General features: G+C 44.8%; 1 protein-coding gene across 1 annotated transcript in view; it reads left to right on the forward strand.

Annotated features, from left to right (window-relative positions):
- Positions 1-205: 205 nt before the first annotated feature.
- The window catches only part of NEIL3 (nei like DNA glycosylase 3), a 46,304-nt gene continuing 27,686 nt past the window's right edge, over positions 206-18,823 (forward strand). The window contains 3 exon segments of the mRNA XM_045069428.1: positions 206-368; positions 371-469; positions 14,730-14,857. Coding sequence (XP_044925363.1) covers positions 312-368; positions 371-469; positions 14,730-14,857 — 284 coding nt within the window. The 5' untranslated portion in view covers positions 206-311.

Raw genomic sequence — 18,823 nt, forward strand, 5'->3', positions numbered from 1 at the left:
GGTTAGAGTTTCTGAGGTCCCAATTGCCTGGGCCCTTCGAGTTCAGCCGGGTTCGGTGGGCTCCAGGCACTGTGGGCGGGTTGGGGCGGGGCCAGGCGGACCTCACCGGGAGGGGCTGGGGCGGGGCCAGGCGGGCCCGGGCTGGGCGGGGCTGGGCGGGGCTGGGCGGGGCGGGGCTCGGGGGGGCGGGGCGGGGCGTCCGAGGCGGTGCAGGAAGCGCGGGAGATTTGAACTTCCTCTCCGCGCCGATACCCACACAGCGGCTTTCTCCGCGGGGTCTGCAACCGGCGAGCCACAGCCCCGGCCGGGAGATGGTGGAAGGACCCGGCTGTACTCTAAATGGAGAGAAAATTCGGGCGCGCGTGTGCGCCCGGGCCAGGCGGTGACGGACGTGCGGGGAAGCGCCCTGCAGAGCCTGGGAGGCCAGGTCTCGCCTGGCGCAGCCTCGCTGGCCGTGGTCTCTGCCCAGGTGAGCCCTTCATGTAATGTGCTCTGGGGTCAGCAGGGGACAGACCCCGTTGGGTTTCCAGGGCCCAAAAGGTCATCTCTTTGCTCTGGAACAGGCTCGCTGGGGCATAGCGTTTCCCTACCTTCAGTTTTGTAAGAGGGACGAGTCCGTGCCCACGCGCCTGGGTAGTTAGACGGGACTGGACGGCTGCGCAAAGGCTGCCGGCGAGAGATGCCCGGGCAAGAACTGGTCGAAGGTGTCTTATTACAAATCACTTCGCTTAACTTGCAATGACCCAGCAAAAGATGGTCTCCTCGCATCTATAGGTGCATTTTCTGCTGTTAATATTGTCAGAGCTCCCCATTTCTTTCTTCACATTTCTAAGTGAGCTTTTAGCATGAAGTTTCAGCTTCTCGCCTGCCTGCTATTCTGCATTTGATAAGTGTAGCACAACGAATAATTCCAAAACTGCACACAGAAAATTCAGCACTGACCTTCCCACTCAGCTTAATATTGCCATCTAATGAAGGGGCTATGGAACCCAGCTCTGCTTCCCTTAAGTGAATTTCTTTTTTCTTAAAATATATTGTATCACAGCTTCTGACCACTCAAGGCATTCATTGCAGATGGTGTGATTTGCATTTGTTAAGAATTTAGGACTTGTACTAAAAATACTCTGATTAAGCCATCATGCCTTAAAAGCCCTTTAGATGTGTGGATGATTGTATTTCATGGATGTATGCAATATTGTGCTGTACTTAATTTCCCCTGCAAAACTCGCTCCTAGCCTTTGGTCCAGGAAGAAAAAGCGGCTTGCTATGAAATTAGCATATGCTTACAACTTGAAAGAAATGAGAGTCTGAGAAAGTAATATTTTTCAAACTTGGAAGAGAATTAAGTTTTGCATCTTCTTCCAACTTGTTGTGTTTTCTTTATTTTAACTCTCTATGTCGTTAAGTGCTCTGCACCTATTCTTTTACTGTGGTGTTTCTCAAAATCAGGGCACGGTACCACTGGGCTGGATCTTGAGTGTTCTCTTAGAATATGAATGTTTATTAAAAATCACGTATTCCACAAAATTTTGAATACTCAAGTTGCCTAAGGAGCAAAAACGGACACTTCCCCTGTGGAGCCTGCATTGGAGTTGGGAAGGTACACATACAACCATTGAGAACATAAATTCAAATTGATAAATTCTCTGAAGGCTCTGCTACATGGTTCTGTAAGGACTCAGGGAGGTGAGGAGAGGCTTGGCTGACAATTAAACTGAGGTATGAAGGAGGAAGAAGGAATGAGCAACCCCTGGGGGTGGTTGTTGGCGGGCAGAACGCGTTAGGCAGAGCGTTCGCAAAGGAGGAAAGCTTCGAATGTTCGAGAGACTGAAAGAAAAGCAGTGTGACTGGAAAACAGAGAATGGGCTAGAAGGTAGGTTGTTTGAGGTTGCTGGGCTGGAGCCAGACCGTGGAGGTCTTTGTAGACCTGGTTAGGGACTTTGTATTTATCTTACAAGGAATGGAGGAGAGGGCTCTTTAAAGTGTGGTGAGATCCACGCACACTTTGGAAAGGTCACTCTATCTTGAAAAATAAAAGACTGGGGGAAAGCCAAAGTAGATACTGCACCCTCACTTAGGAGAGGGCTGCAGGAATCCAGGGGGGAGGGCTGGCTGCGGAGGTAAAGAGGGGACCAAGTTGCTATTTCCGAAGCAAAGGCAGCCAAGGCTCAGAAATGGATAGGGCCTGGGGCGCCTGGGCGGGTCAGTGCGTTAAGCCTCTGCCTTCAGCTCAGGTCATGATCCCAGAGTCCTGGGATCGAGCCCCACATCGGGCTCTCTGCTCAGCGGAGTACCTGCTTCCCTCCCTCTCTCTCTGCCTGCCTCTCTGACTACTTGTGATCTCTCTCTGTCAAATAAATAAATTAAATCTTAAAATAAAAAGAAAGAAATGGGTAGGGTCTGAATATGTGTATGTATAACATGATTTACATCATTGAACAGTCCTGAGTTTTGTGTCAGGTTTTATGCTAGCTCCTGGGGATGCACAGATGAATGAGATAAACTTTCTCCTGTGAGAATTCAGCTTCATGTTTTAAATAAATACCACCTTGGTATTCAGGCCAAAAGAGCGGGAATGTTTCCTTGAAGTTCGTTGTGGTTATCTCTGGTGGCAAAGCATTAACAGCATTTGAAAAACCTTTACACTTCATGTAGCTGGGAAAAAGATAACCCTATGATTCCACAGATGAGGAATGGGAGGTCCAGAGGGAGTTTAATTAAGTTGTCCAAGATCACAGGACTAGGAAGGAGTAGAACCAGGGGTAAAGAGGGGGGGGTCCCTCTTTTGGAATCCAAAGCCTATTCTCTTAACTATGGCTTTTCTCATTTTTAAAAGATTCAGTGGGGAAGTGGATAATTCAGAAGCAGAAACGCCACATTGCCAAAGAGATAGTAGTGATTATTAACTAGGAAAGTGAGACCTTGGGTTTTTGGTTATATCTACCCACCATTTGTATTTTTGTTCAGTTATCAGTTGCCTTTCACTGAGAATTCTCTTCTAAGGACTTAAAATCCTCTGTTCAGATTGTACAAGAGAGTACAACCTGATAATAGAATGCAAATGCTTCATTAATTCTTGGGCAATTGTTAACATCTCTCGGAAGCAGTACTTAGTAAGCTATACCCCTTAAATAAAAAAGCCTGCCCTTAAAACTGTTCTGTTTAATAACTTGACATAGAGGTATTAAAAATTGGAATACGTCTTTAGGCTTGGATCAGGAATCTGATTTTATGGGAACTGGATTTGAAAATCAATATGGAATTGATAGTAATCTCTTTGTGGTTATTGAGAAAATAGTAAATATTTTGCCATGGTTTCACTTGCTGGGCTTTTGATCAAATAACAATAATAATGACAATAATAATAATCTTCATAAACAGAAAGGGCCTTTTGCATTTTAGAGGGTTGCTGGATCTATAGTAAATTTAATCAAAATGTGGTAGGTTGTCCCTGATCTCCAACATGGTCATTACTGTAACAGATGATCCCGTGTTTCCCAGGCATTTATGGTAGGGAGTTAAAGCTGTTTAAATGTTTCTGCTGCTGGCTTGAAGTCACTAGTTTCCACAAGGCAGAGTTTAAAAATAAGTTAACAACTGCATACTTTATTCTTTACATTGCACTGACCATGAAAAACATACAAAGGAGAGTTAAAGAAATAGCGAGTGGGCATTTAAAATAACTCAGGTAACCCTGTACTGAAAAACCAACCAGAAACCCCCTCCCCACCTACGTAGCTGGTGCCTTTAATGAACCTGTTAGTGTATCAGATAGTGTTCCTTGCTTTTGGCTTCAGTTTGGAGTTCAGAGAGAACACGCTTTAATGTGGATCTCCTTGTGACAACTGATCCTCGTTTTGAAGAAGCCTGCCCGTCCGAGATCTCCGCATCTGCTAGTCATGCATGCATTATATTCTTTTTCTGAATTTTGATCCACCGTCTTGTCAGCATAAAATTATGCCACTGTGTAAGCACATTGCATAAAACTCTGCTGGAGTTCGTGGAACCTTATGGTAAGAAACAGTATCGGAATATCAATGAACATTTCTGGTTGATGAGCTGCTAAGAGCCAATCCTCTGATTTTAATTGTTGGGTGGATACAATGTTTCGGGGAAGTCCGGTGTGTAATCTGCATATGTTTTCAATCTCCTTTTCACCAAACGAGATATGAAACAGTTTATTTATAAGCATTCCTTTCATTTGAAACATGAGGCTCCCGCTGTTCTATACCTCCTTAAGGTTTGATACATGTATTCAATATAACAATGCTTTCTCATCTTTTTATGTCCTTCACAGTGTCCTGAAGAGAGTAGGTACTTAATAAATGTTTTAAATGGATGGAGAACAGAAGAGTTTTGAATAGCCCAAAATGATTAAGGATTTAAAACTAAATTCAGTCAGGACTGTTTCGTTATGAGTGTGTGTATTTTGTTATGTATGTTATGTGACAGTTCCTACCACCAGAAAATAGTGAAGCCACACAATAAAAGATTTCCTCCTTTCTTCCTCTTGTTCATAGTGGGGAAGAAAGAAATCATTGCTCATTTTAGTGCCATTGTATGAAGGGATGAGCTAATCCACGGAGATTCATTTTCTAGCTAAAGGAAGGTTATGCCTTTCAATACAAAGGGGTTTTATAATTTTATAGGACGTGCAATATGATACTAACCTGGCAGGGGAGATACCGTGATCGAGAACATGCATTATATGATCCCTTACCTTTTTAAACGCAGACTGATAATGGATTCACCTTAGCGACTGTGGGACATTATTATCAGCATTCAGCCTTACATGGAGTCGTGGAACAAAGGATAATGGAGGACGGGTAACAATCTTACAGATGAGGAGACTAAGGAAGGTGATTTTTTTCATGGCCACTGTAGCTTTTGATCCAACAGCAAAGTATTTGGTTTGATATAGAAAAAAGAGCACCTGACCATCTTGATTTTGAATTCTAGCTCTTTTGTTACTTTCTCCCATAGAGGTGATACACTCACATCTTTGCTGATTTGGTCAGGATTAGATTAGAAGATGCATGAAACTCTTAGCTTAGTGTCTAGCAAAGTAAGTGTCCTGGTAATTATTTGCTCTGTTTTCTCCCAGATAGGGCTTTCTTGCCAGACCCATATAATGGAGGAACGCTCTTGTCCTTAATGAAGGGTTTGCGATCATTTGGTGCCCTCAAATTATGTGCAAAGCATTTAGCCTCTGGGTAAATGCTTGAAGGCTCTGCTCTTTAAAAAATTGTACAATATGTTTTGATGTATGAACCTAAAGACCTCTCTTTGGGTGCTTAGAGACCGTTTTAAAATTAGGTTCTTTGATGGTTTAAATTGGTAGGTAAGTGACCTCTGATTAGCAAAGTGTTGTTGTATTAGGGGAGAAAGAGGCATGTGGCAAAAAAGGAGGAGGGGCTATGAAAGTAAATGTGGTATTTTCTTTTCTCTGTGGGGAAAATAGACAGTTGCACTAGAAGTGGAGCATTTATCTATAGAAAAGTCTTGGTCTGTTCTGAAAAGTTCACCCATGGATAGGCAGGATAAATGGTGATCAGCACAATAACTCGTGTGCTGTCTCTGAAGATCTATGTTGTTTTGACAATTTCATATTATTAAGCCACTTGAAAATGGGAAGGTGAACCCTTCTCAATCATACTTAAAATTGTGGCATAGAAGATTTTCATGTCTGTTTCGGGGTGGAGAGGAGGAAATGTTCAAATCACACAATAACAGAATTGTAAGGGTCAGTGTGAGCAAGTCAAGCATATATTGGGCATTTGTGTATCGTTATAACAAAGATAATAGGCTTGTGGAAATTAATTTTTGAATTTGTCTAGGCAGCTGGAGCTCATACAAAGAGGTGATAACCCCAGATTCTACCATAGGACAAGTGAATATCTTGCAAATCTTAGATTTATTTCAAAAGCCTTGGCCAGTTCATACACAGTAGCTCTCAAAATAAGTGGAACAGACCATCATGGGTATACAAAAATTTCCTTCTAAAATGGAATTTTTAAAAAAGACTAAAAATATAAGCAAGTGCTTGAGATGGTCAGTCATAAGTCAAAAATTTTATTATGTCCTAAGTATATTTTCCAAAGCTGATTATTTTAAAAACGATAGTGTGCCGGGAATCAGGTAACTTGAGTCTAGTGCCCAAATGATAGACAACTGAATTAAAAGATCTTCATGTATCATTACCCTCAAAACTCAAGCGAAGCATTAGAATCCGTGTTTTAAAGCAACCATTCAAATGCTGAGTAAACATCTCAAACCGAAACCAGCGCTTGCTAGCACTGGTTGCTGAAAATACATCAGTCCTTTCCTAAATCCCTTCCCCTGAAGAATTCCTAAACAGAATTCCTAAACCTTTTCATAAAGCTTACTTTATGGGATAATCTGGTTAATATGGTATTTTACTCCCATCTAGCTTCTGGTCCTTATGAGAAAGTGGCCCTCGAATATGTAAGCCTCACTCCTTTGCAGGTCATTAGAAAACAAGATACTGGGGGTGCCTGGGTGGCTCTGTTAGTTGAGCATCTGACTCTTGATTTCAGCTCAGATTGTGGTTTTGGGATGATGAGATCGAGCCCCCGTTGGGCTTCCAAGAGTCTGCTTGGGATTCTCTCTCCCTCTGCCCCTCCCCCTGATCGCATGATCTTTCTCTCATACTCTCTCTCAAGTAATAAATCTTAAAGAAAGAAAGAGACTGGGTTGTTAATAATTTTCAGAGGAGATGAAACAGATGGTAGAGTAGAAATTTTTGCCAAGAGATCCTGGGAAAGGTTAAGTAAGGATGGAATGGTAGGTGGGGAGACAGCCTGTATTTTTTTTTTTTAATGATTAAATTATAGTTGATACACAGTGTTGCATTAGTTTTAGGTGTACAGCGTGGTGACTGGACACGTATATACATTATGCTGTGAGTGAGCCTATGTTTTAAAGCCACGGGGAGTTTTCGGAGGGGAAGGAGGAGGGATTAATTAACCCCACACACCTTCACTCTGCTCCAGGCATTGTCTGAAGCTCTCAACAGTATTAGTTAAACACCATAGTCGCTGTCCCCATGGAGCTTAGAGGCAGTCAGAGGAGAAACGTAAGTCACAGTCAAACACTCGTTCCGTGTGGAAAGTGCCATGACAGTGGTTGCTGGATCTGGCAGGGGAAAGCCTCAAGATTGCCGGGCCTCCCAGCTGGGGAGCTCCTAATACTAGAGAGAAATGCGATCTATACGTGTGTGCAAGGAAGAGATTATGCTAACATTTCATTTTAATTCCCAAACACCTCATCAAGTATTCAAAAACTAATTCCGAAATGTATTCCAGCCAAGGTCACGCAGCATCTGCAGCTGGACCGGTTTCAGCGGCGCTGAAGTCCTCTGACAGTTGCGGGTCTGTCTGTTTCCTCGGCGGCTTCTGCCGCGCCTGCTGTCCTTCCTGCTCTTCCCTTCTGCCGGCCTCTGTGTCGTCCTGGGCACTGTCGCTGGGCCACAACATGTTCCTTTTCAGTATGTGGAGAGGTGTTCGTTTCATGACCTCTTCAACATGTCTTTTTTTTTTTCTTTTTTTCTTTTTTTGTCATATCGTGTGTTATTTTCAGTCATGGAGAAGAGGGTAAACCACCAGTAAAATAAGACCTAGAGTACACCTTTAAGGGTTTGGTTTGTGGTTCTCTTTGAGGCCCCCTCAGCCAGAAGGACATAGTTCACTTTTCACTGATGGCTGTGCTAAGAGATCTAATGGTCTCGTGCATTTTAAGTATATCGGCCTTTATATTTTTGGATTCATCCTCCTAAGCACAACAGAATTTATTTACAAGGGCATGTACTCCCTTTTGGTCTTTTAAATATGTGGTCCTGTAACCATAAAGTTTTGGAAGGCCATCCACTGAGACTTTCTTTTGCTAAATAGCCAAACTTCCCATGGTTGGATCTCTTAGTCTAAAAACTCTGATCATTGACAGTAATGTGTCTGCAACAGGACAGCCTCTGATGCCTTGAGGAATTAATCCTGGGTATAAAACTTTTTTTAACCTACCCCTTAGCATTGGTAACAAAGGATGTTTCAGCTGTGCTCTCCATAAACTGTCTATGGAACCAAATTCCCCACAGTGAAGTTCCAGACAGTCCTGGGGCAGGACCTTATAGACCCCTTTCGTGAATTGTTCAACATTCCCTGGGAGGGAAATCTCAGATAGAAATCAGGATAAGCTAGGTTTGAATTTCTTCTTGATAGACATTAGTTGGAGCTCTGGGGCATCTGACTACCTGGATTTTTTTTTTTTTTAAAGGCAGTGGTTTTTATTAAAACCCATATGTTTTTTTTAACCTGGTTTTTACTGTTTCTTTTGATGGCTCTCTTTTGAAATGTATATTGTAGAGTGGTTCAAAGAATGGGTGGCACAGAAAAGGTGATATGAATTGTGCACTTAAATATTTTTTTAGCCAATTACAATAAAACCCCATGAGCTATTACTGCTGAATTAAATTCGGATGTTTTGATAATGGGACAGCTGGTCTAGTCTAGCCCCTAACGGTGACCACTAGTCCTTATGGAGTGGAAAACCTCCCAGAAAACAATCTGGGTTTTCAGAAGGCAGAGAATAAAGTAAAAAATCAGGGAATGTTATGATCCTAATAAGCCCGATTATGTAGACAAATACAAATAAATACTTCCTGGGCTCCTGGGTGGCTCAGTGGGATAAGCCGCTGCCTTCGGCTCAGGTCATGATCTCAGGGTCCTGGGATCGAGTCCCGCATCGGGCTCTCTGCTCGGCAGGGAGCCTGCTTCCTCCTCTCTCTCTCCCTGCCTCTCTGCCTGCTTGTGATCTCTCTCTGTCAAGTAAATAAATAAAATCTTTTAAAAAAAAACAAATAAATACTTCCTTATAATAAGATTAAAAACATGCACTGACGAGCATTAAGTCAATGTAAGCAAGGAAGGACAGATACCCAATGTGGTCTTAAACGACGTTTTAAGAGGTTTTAACGACGTTTCCACATAGATGTCTCGGGATGGAAGGACAGACACCATTTATGTCAAGCCATTGGCCTCTACTTGTGAATGAGTATTGGGAATCACGTCAGAATCTGGCAAAAATGAATCTTATTATTAGGCGCTACATGTATCTATAGAGGAGGCAGGGTCCTGGGGTCTTCCTCTTAGCTGATAGTTTGATTCCCATTTTACTGAGAAAACGTATCAACCACAAGAGAATTTGCACAAGCACATCTACCTACGAGCGTCTGTAGCCATATAAGCTGCCTTCTTCCTGATGCTGCAGGGGGACTGTCCATGTTCCTGTCAAGACCAACATAGCCCACGTGTCCTTGAGCTTGTCTCTCGCCTAGTGAAGACATCGCTTCGGCCATCGTCTCCCCTGCGCGACAGTTCTTCTCTCTCCCGGGCTGTCCCGTCTTAAAGCAAACAAACCTTCCTGCCTCTACGTCCCCTCAGCCATCACCGCGTCCCTGTGTTAGCCTGGACAGCATCTCGTGTTCACACCGCCTCAGTGCCTCTGGTGCTCTTCTCTCGTAGCCTCCTAAACCCACTTCAGCCAGGCTCTTGCTTTCTGTCCCTTCTCCAAAAACTCTTGTCATTCAGAGCACCTCTGCACGGCTAAATCCAGTGGTCAGGTCTCCGTCTTCATCTGACGTTGAGGTATTAACGGTACCAGACACGAGTTTTCCTCAGAACTTTCCTTCCTTAGCTGGTAGGACCGCGCCCTTGCTGGCTTTTGTTCCTTCCTGGCCGGCTGCCTTCTCCGCTGTGCGTTCTCCTCCTCCTTCCCCTGACGGTTTCCCATTCCTCCTCCCGCCCCCCCCCGGCAGGCCACGGCGGTGTCCTAGCCCACCCTTCCTAGCCCCTTCTCTTGGTGTTCTGTACTCCCTCTCCGTTGACGTCGTCCAGTCTCGAAGCTTTAGAAGCCATTAGAATGCTGATGACTAGATACCTTGACAGCTGCAGCCTAGACCTCTTTCCTGACTCCAGATCCCATGCCCAACGGCCTGCTCGAGGTCTCGCCTCAACTTACCTGAAAACTAGCCTCACTTTCCTCCCCCTCCAGTTCCACCCAGATCTTCCTCTCCGTTGCCACCGCTACTGTCTTTGCCATAATTCAGGCCCAAACTCTCCCACATGCAGTGTGCGCCGGCACATGCTCTTTGCTCCCCTTCAGAATCCGCCCAGCAATCCGGCCACTTCTCACCGCCTCTGCCGTTCCAGTATCGGCCCCGAGCTCCTTCCTCTCTTGTCTGGATCTTTGCAGTGGTTCTTCTGAGTTCCTGGACCACTTGCCCCCTGATCTCCTGGATTCTCCAGAATCCAACCCAGCATTTTCAGAGAGAGCATTTTAAAAGGTAACGGAGATCGTATTTTAATTCGTCTTCATTCGTGTCAGAGAAGCAACCAGTCTGTTGAGTGGACCTTGGGGGCCACACGGTCTGGTTCTCATCTGTCTACACCTTCCCTTGTGGGCCATCCTGATATGCTTGCTGTTATCAGAAACACTTTCCTGGAGGGCCTTTGCACCCCTGTTCCCTACGTGTGGATCATGGCTCACTCAAAACCCCCTTGAGACCTGCTCAGATACCATTTCCTTCATGAGATTCTGAGTGCCTCACTTGGAATTATAACTTGCTACTCCCTCCCCTAATCGTGGTCTCTCTTTCTCGTCTTGATTTCTTTCCCAAATGGTTCAGCACACTGTCACAATGTTTATTAACCTGCTCTCTCCTGCTTGGAAGGCTGTACTCTCCATGAAGGTTCCTGGACCAGGAGGCTTTTGTTCTTGTTTTCTCACTAATGCATCCCCAGCATCTAGAACAAGCCTCATACACCGTGGAAGGTCAGTCAACCTTTCTAAAATGAATGAATCCAATGAACAGTCATGAACGGTGCATTTTCAATGGCGAGGGACTTCTTTGCAGATGTCACATCCCACCGTTGTTGTCAGGGGGCTTCACATGACAGACCCAGCCCCGTGAAGAGTGAGGAACTTGAACTGTGGCTGCTGTTGACGGTGAGTTTAGCCTGAGTGGAGCAAGTGCTCTTCGAAGCTGTTCATATGGCAACGTGAGCAGACTTCACGGGAGACAACTGGGACTTGTGTCCTGTTTTATTGTGCCAGCCTGCCTCGTTAAAGGTTACCTTGTCTGTCTCTTTGCCAGGAGCCCTGATAACACCCGGTAAAGCTGGGTAAAGTGGAGGAAAGGAGGTGTGAGCAGGGGACAGAGAAGTGGTCCGGTGAGCGCCGCTCATTCCCGCACTTTCCTATTGGGTGAACTAGTGGGGGGCAAGGTTAGCTTCAGGGCGGTACTGGGAGAAACCATCACTGTTCCCTGGGGGTCTGGCTGTGTGGAAGGCTAGACTCCAACAAGACAGTGGCCAAGGCTAAAAGGCACCTAAGTGCCACTGGAAGAAGCCAGCGCCTGATCCTGGTTCCAAGTTACTGGGAAACCATGCACAGCAGATTCCGGCGGTCCAGTGTGTGCTTCGGGCCCGACGTGAGAGAGAGCACAGATCCAGCCCCTCCCAAGGCGTGGGTCCCCACGGCCAGTAGATCCCGGTTGCAGGAGACATGGACAGTGTGACGGCACTCCCCCCGCTTGGTGTGGGGGTGGAAGGAGACTGAGCCCTCCCCCGGGGTCTGCCATACAGAAAGCTGGGGGCGCGCCTGAGAGCCCCTGGCTCACCTGGGCATGTGCATCAAGCCTGGAAGAGGGAACGATACTTCCTCCCAAGGCAACAGACTTTGAAGGCTCTATGGCTCTAGATGGGCAATGTTCCAGGCCCCAGGCCCCTTCTCATGCATCCAGGGGGATGGACACATGGCAGACTGCGTGTGATTGCCTTCCCAGCACTCTGGAGACAGGCTGAGTTTTAGATGAACCTGTAAAACTTGGAGGACTAAAGGAGACGAAAGCACCGTGGCGGCAGTGGTCACAGATTCCCTCAGGGAAGTAACAGCGTGGGACCGTGGGTCTGAAACGGGATCAGATGGCTCGGCCAGTGCGGGGAGCTCTGCCGGCCACTGAAGGACTTTGCAGGGCGTGGCTGAGACCACTCGCTAGGAAACAGTATGGGGAGAGGGTAAGAGATTGGTGACACAGGAGTGGTGGGGAAAACAATTTAGAAATGAAGGTTTTTAAAATGTCACTAGGACCTTAAATCTAAGATCCAGAAATGTATCAAACCTAGTCTATGCTGAGGCAAAGGAAACTCACAACAGATCTGTGTCTGCTCTGTATATCATCATCCTCAAAGCGTCCTGGCTGGTTTAGAAGAACTCTGTACCTACTACTTGGCTGTCAACCAACTTGGTTTTCCAACCAACTACTTGGTTGGAAACCGGCACTGAAACCCACCCTCTTAACTACACTTGGCTCTGTGGCCAGGTGAAGTCTTCTGTTAGGCAGGAAAACATCAAGACTCCTGGTGCTTCTCAATTCAGGCCTCTCACAGATTCATTTAGGAAAACAAGGCACGTGTGCAAGTGTGTTCCTCCTTCCCTGGATCCTCCAACCTGTTGTGAGAGGGCTTGCTGATCACTGCTAGGCCGCGGGGGTTCAACCAAGAAAGAGGAAAGGAATCAGAGGCAGATGTTCTGAGCACATGGTGGCCTGTATGTCTGGAGGGCCTCTTGCTAGAATCTCCCACAGGTTCTTCTCATGGTTTGGGCAGAACTGGAAGGCTGTCATCTGTAACCTCTTCCATGCGTTGGTTCCTTGGTCCCTCCAAGCACGGGACTGATCCCCAGTTCTTATTATGTGGAGGAAGGTTGTGAGGCTGGCCCCCTGAACGTCGGGCAGCTGGGAGATTCTAGCATCAGAGTAGCCATAACTGAACGTGGGTTTCGTGGAAGAATGGTGTCTGCTCTGGCCTTAGCCTGCCTGGGCTGCCACGACAAGTGCCATCGCCCGGGAGGCTTACAGAGATTTATTTTCTCCCTGTTCTGGAGGCCAGAAGTCCAAGGTCAAGGCTCAGGCCAGTTTGGTTTCTGGTGCGAGCTGACTTCTGGCTTGCAGACGCCACTTCGGTCTCCTGTGGCACAGCCTCTGAGGACACAGGACAGAGAGAGGGAGCTCTCTTCAGGCTCTTACGAGGACGCTGATCCTGCTGGATTGACCCCACCCTATGACGTCACGAAAACTTCAGTACTTCCCGAAGGCTCTGTTTTCAAACACAGTCCCATTGGAGGTTAGCCCTTCAACGCATGAGTGTTGGAAGGGACAAAATTCAGTCCTTAGCTGTTTGCAATCTTTTGTTTTGGGGGTTTTTTTTTGGGAGAGGGGTGTTTAAAAAAAAATCTTTTATCCTTCTGTTCCTTTGAACTAAATAGTATAATGTCTTTTTTTTTTTATCCTTAACAAGGGCCAATTTACGAAACTAAAGAATAGAGTGGACATATCATCTTGACTATTTAGAATGATAGATGTCTGTGAACCAAATGTTTGAGAATCACTGAATATCATTCTACCATAAGCGGAAGGGAAGCTATGATTTGCTTCTAGACAATGTCTAAAGTTGTTTTATAATTATCTCCCTGTCACCATCACTGCTACCTGCATCCCCAGTGCCAGCAAGATTTTATCCTGGATCTTCTGGGAATGCATAGGTCCGTTTGAGAAAAAGGAAAGAAAGGTTAAAAGTATGTGAGGATATTCCCTTAGATTAAGAATTAATGTGTAAATATAATTATATATACCTATTATATCTTATAGAATAGCTAGGCATTAATGACAGTTTAAATTTTTTTTATTATATTTTGATTACAAATCAAAGAATATTTATAACACTTCTCAAGAATGAAAAATAATGATGCAGAGAACACCAGTGTACCCACTGCCCATCCAGAAAAAGAGCCTTACCAAGATCTAAACCCAGTCCCGTTTCATTCCCTGCCCCACAAAAAGACTGATATTTTGTTTATAACTTCCTCTATCTTTACGGTGTTAGTACCTATACTGTAATCCTCACAATATATTGTTTTTGCACGGTGATGGGAGGAAGAAGTAATGGGTCTCTTTTTCCTTTATTCTTGCCATTGTGGTTTGAGGAGGGACAGAAGAGCAGGTCGTGCATTGGATCCCATCGCCCAGGGGAGCCCTGTCTTTACCACTGATGCCCTACACCCTCCAAGACCATGAAAACTGAAACCCCCCTTCCTTGGGGCCCAGAGATACCTTTCTGACAGAAGCCTGCTTCAGAGAGCTGCTTCTCTTTGGTGTTCTTGCCCTCTTTGACTTGCTTTCCAACCTCTTACTGTTCCTTTTTCGCTTTTGAGTTCATCATTATAGGTAAAACTATTTTGTTTTCATTTTTTCCACTATTTTTTAGCTGTTTCGATCAGAATGCACTTTCAGGGAACTCAGCTATGCTTCTAGAAATGGAAGATCCTACTTTTTTGGTTTTAAACCCGTTACAACATTTTTCTGTATTTTCTTTTCATATGTGCAGAGCTCTAGGGTCCTGGAAGAAACTCATTTTGATGGTGAGCCAATTACTTTCTTTTCCACTTAATTTTTTTGGCCTCTCTCTTTAAATGACTCCATAGTAATTTGACAAAGTGTATGTAAACAGCTGATTCCGTGACTTGACTTGCTGGAGATTAGTCTTCTCATTGGGATGCACCTGCAAATGAAGTAATAGAAATACATTTAAGAATGAAATTATCACTTTGTTTAGAGACAGCATGTGTGTTTACGTGGGTGTGTGTGTATTTTCTCCTAGGCTGCTGCACTGAATAATAAGAAAGATCCCAGCCAGAATCCCTTGAGACTGTTTAATGGATACGTTTACAGTGGTGTCCAGACTTTGGGGAAGGAGCTCTTTATGTACTTTGGGCCCAAAGCTTTACGGTAAGATAAACCTGCACAACACATCTTACTGCCCTGTTGAGGGATGTGTAGGCTTTTCTTGCAACTCACCTGGTGTCACACACAATCACGTAGAAAGTACTCCAATTCTAAGTTCTAATATAAGAGGCTGAGATCCCATCTGATGCGGAAGATGAGTAAGTTGTGATGTCACCGTTACTTGGAGGGCTAGTCCGTGTATTGTTTTTACGAAAAACTAAAATCAGCTAGACGGGCTTCCAAGAGATGGCGGAGCAACACAGCTTGGCTTGGCTCTTCATAACTCCCCCACACTCTCTTCTCCCGGCCCTTCTCCCCTGCTGCTTTCTCTCGTGTTTCCCCCCAAGCATTTATTGTATTAGCAGCATTAGTTTCTTTAAATGTATGACCTCTCCCAGTTCGGTTTCAGCCTGTCTCTAGACATTTAGAGTTCTCTGTCTTCCTTCTTTTTCTGAAGCCTTGTATGGAATTGGAAACTTCTGTACAGAATTCTAGAACTTTTCCCAGAAGTCCCAAGTTCTCCATTCTTCCACAGCCGTTATGGAAAGTCATCGCTAATGTGTCCGCAATGAAAGACGTGCAATCTCTTACCTTGGTTGACTTACTGATAAGAATGTCAAAATGTGTGGACTTGCCAGATCATGATCCCCTCTTCAGTTTTTGCAGGAAAATGAGGAAGGCCGTGGATTAGCATGTCTACCTAATCCTTGTCTTCTCTGAATTTAGCCCAAGGTGTTGCTACCCATGAAGAACAGTAGTGCTCCCTTAAATCTCGCTTAATGTTTCTGGAAGCTGTTGAACAATTTCACCATGAAGGAGAAGCCCTGGTACTAGGCCTTGTGCCTCTAACCGAAGGTGACTGATGGGCACAGGGAGCTGATATGACTGTATGATGGTTACTTTCCGCCCCTCACCTACCGCCCAGTTCCAGAACGTTGAGTTTATGTAATTGCTTTCTCTCTCAGATGTTCTCTTTGTTGTCAGCGGCTGCTGTCCTTGGACCACAGTATCACTGGGTGGGGTTTTTTTCTCAGTCTGGAAAGGGTCACACAAGCGTGTGCTGCCTGGCTCACGCAGCAGTGATCTCCTGCCGTTGCGCTGTTGTGGTGCTGGATGGAGGTGATGGAAGACTCCGCTCGGACTGGAGGAGGAAGCGGTGGCGTCCGGGGAAGGTGGCTGGAAACACTGATACGCTGTTGCTTCTCTGGTGTTAGGTGCGGATTCATGTCTGTTGGAGGAGCTGGAGGTTTTTATCAGTTGTTCTCCACCAGACTGGCAAAGGAGGACTCGTTTCTCAGTTCAGGGCTGTCCGTAAACGTTCCCCGAAGTTCTAAACCAGGGCAATCACTTCCTTAAACGCACTGAACTAGGACCCTCCGTGGGCAGTGTGTGTCTCGGTGTACGCGTGGGGACAAGCGCCGTGGCTGACTTCCCTTCCATTTCCCACAGCCCTGATGACTATTTGGTGTGATAATTCCAGGGCCGTGGCCGATCAGCTGTTTGAATACAAACTGAGCAACCTAAAATCAACTGCATCCCCTTCCACAATTGAATTGCAGGTAAAAATACACATTCACACACTCTCCCAACCTATGCTTCTTAAGGGAATGGATGACTCTGTCACAGAATGTGATCATTGTGTGGCGTTACAGGTCTGCGAGCATGAGACAGAAATTTAGTCTTCATCCCTCACCGCTTCTTGCTACCCACCAGGCTGGTCTGCATTTTAAAGAGCACATAAGCAGGAGACACGTTTAGTGCTCGCTTATATTTACCCCGTAATGTGCAGCTTTTTACAGTTAAAATTGCCCTGGATTTTAATGCCTCTTACAGGGCAGGCCATGAATCTTCCTGGGATTCATTTGTCATGGAACAGGACACAGACCAAGCCCTCGGTGAGGGAATCCGCCATGCAAAATGCACACTTCAGAGAGATACAAATTAGAGCAACTCTTTCTGTTACGAAAAGATTTATCAAAGTGCTCAAGTGATCCTAACAGTGCCAGAGAACACGAAAAATTATTTGATATGCAGTGATTTTTGGCGCACGGTAGTGGTGTTATGTGTGACTAAGACGGGTGCTCCTTCTGAACACTTTAAAGAAGCTTGTCATCGATAGCAAAACAGAAACCATTTTTAATTTTTTGGCTGTATATGTAACAAATACTTATTAGCGATAACTGAGACATAAGAAGCAAGAATAAATTTATACATGCATAATCTCACTCCCAAATATAACCTCTATTAACTACATATGTGTATATATACATATTGGCTATATGTATAACTATATGTATGTGTATATATTACCAGTATGGCATGGGGATGTATCTACCCGTCTACTTACCCAGACACACCCACCCTGGAAGCTGCCATTTTCCATCAGAAAGAACCCAGCTGTTACGTCTCGGACTCACATTTAAAAGATATATTTTTTTAATGAGTCTCTCTTTCCAAAACACTTTGCTATTTCCAATTTACGATTTATATGACTCTGATGGTTTGCAATGATCATATTCTGAAAGTATATCTGAAATATTTTACAGGCTTTGTCATTTTAGAGAAGGCTTGTACATTATCAGTTTTTTAATTTGTTGGGGTGTAAGTGATCTGATCCTCTAAACGGCTATGCATGAGGTAATGTGACAGTTCTTCGTAGTTTGTGAGACAATCTTTAAGGAATCTGTTTTACGCTACTTGTAAAGGGTTTTACAGCTTAGACGTAGTTTTTGTGATCTGCCACATTGCCATTTAGAAAAATGGAAGCCTGATAAAGGTTCTAAATGAAATCGGATACTTGAAGAATAGTCAGTCCTGCTAATCTGTCTGCCCACCACGCTCACATGTCTTTTGGGAACAGCATTCCTTCTAGAAAGTGAGTCATCGGGCCAAACTGACCACAGAGTTCGAGTTGACTCTAGCATGATCTTATGGGACCTTCTGTCTCATACAGAGTCGGTTGGGACAGTGTGGGTTCTTCCGTGAGACTTCCTCACCTGGAGCTGAGGACAGTCAGGCCCTATAATGAGGGGCAGCCAGGAGGTGAGGCCTTAGAACTTGTAGGTGGCTGCGTTCCTTGGCTTGTGAGATGGTAGAAAATAAAGCCAGCCTACACAAAGCCGAGAATCCGACAAACCTTCTAGCCCCTCCTTCCATCTGTTCCTGGTCCTAGCTGCTTTCCTTCCTGTCCTGCAGCTGGATTCGCCAGCCCTCCCTCAGATCCTGTGAGCTACGGAGTACTCCTTAGTGCCGAAACCTGTTGAGTTGGGTTTCTGTCCCCTGCAATTGAAGGAAACTGACCATGATCAGAAAGCAAAAACTTCCAGATAGGAGATAAGTAAGTCGTGGGGATGTAACTCCAGCACGGGGGCCGCCATGTTTCACAGTACTGTGCCACATGGTTGAAAATTGCAGAGAGAATAGAACCTATAGGTTCTCATCACGAGAAAAAATGAGCGTAACTGTGTTCGGTGACAGATGTTAACTAGACTTATTGTGGTGATCCTTTCATAATGTCTACAAATACTGAATCGTGTTGTGCACATGAAACTCATGTTATATGTCAAGGATACCTCAGTTTAAATGAAGGAGAGGAGTCAGGAAGGAAGGAGGAGAGAAAGAGAGAGAAAGTAAGAAAACGAACCATTACAAGTAATCCACAAGCCAAGAATTAAACATCTTTAGTTTTTAAAATGGTAGATTTTGAAATTTTTATTTTCTGTTTCAGTTACCGTGATGCTTTTATGTGTAACTGGAGAAGATCTAGAAATCTTTAGCTTTTTCATTGGCTTTCCCTTCTGCACCTGATAGTTCCCAAGAGTCTAAGGGCAAAAATAAATACCAATCCGTAATTATTACCACCAAAAGAGGGCACGCTTAACAGTTTTTGTAAATATCATAGATAAAATATAAATTGTGTATATACCATATATTCATACATAATTTATATTACATATGCACAGATTGTGC

Source organism: Mustela putorius, unplaced genomic scaffold, assembly GCF_011764305.1.
Source record: "Mustela putorius furo isolate JIRA1106 unplaced genomic scaffold, ASM1176430v1.1 tig00003932_pilon_pilon_pilon:0A:0A, whole genome shotgun sequence".
Lineage (NCBI taxonomy): Eukaryota > Metazoa > Chordata > Mammalia > Carnivora > Mustelidae > Mustela > Mustela putorius.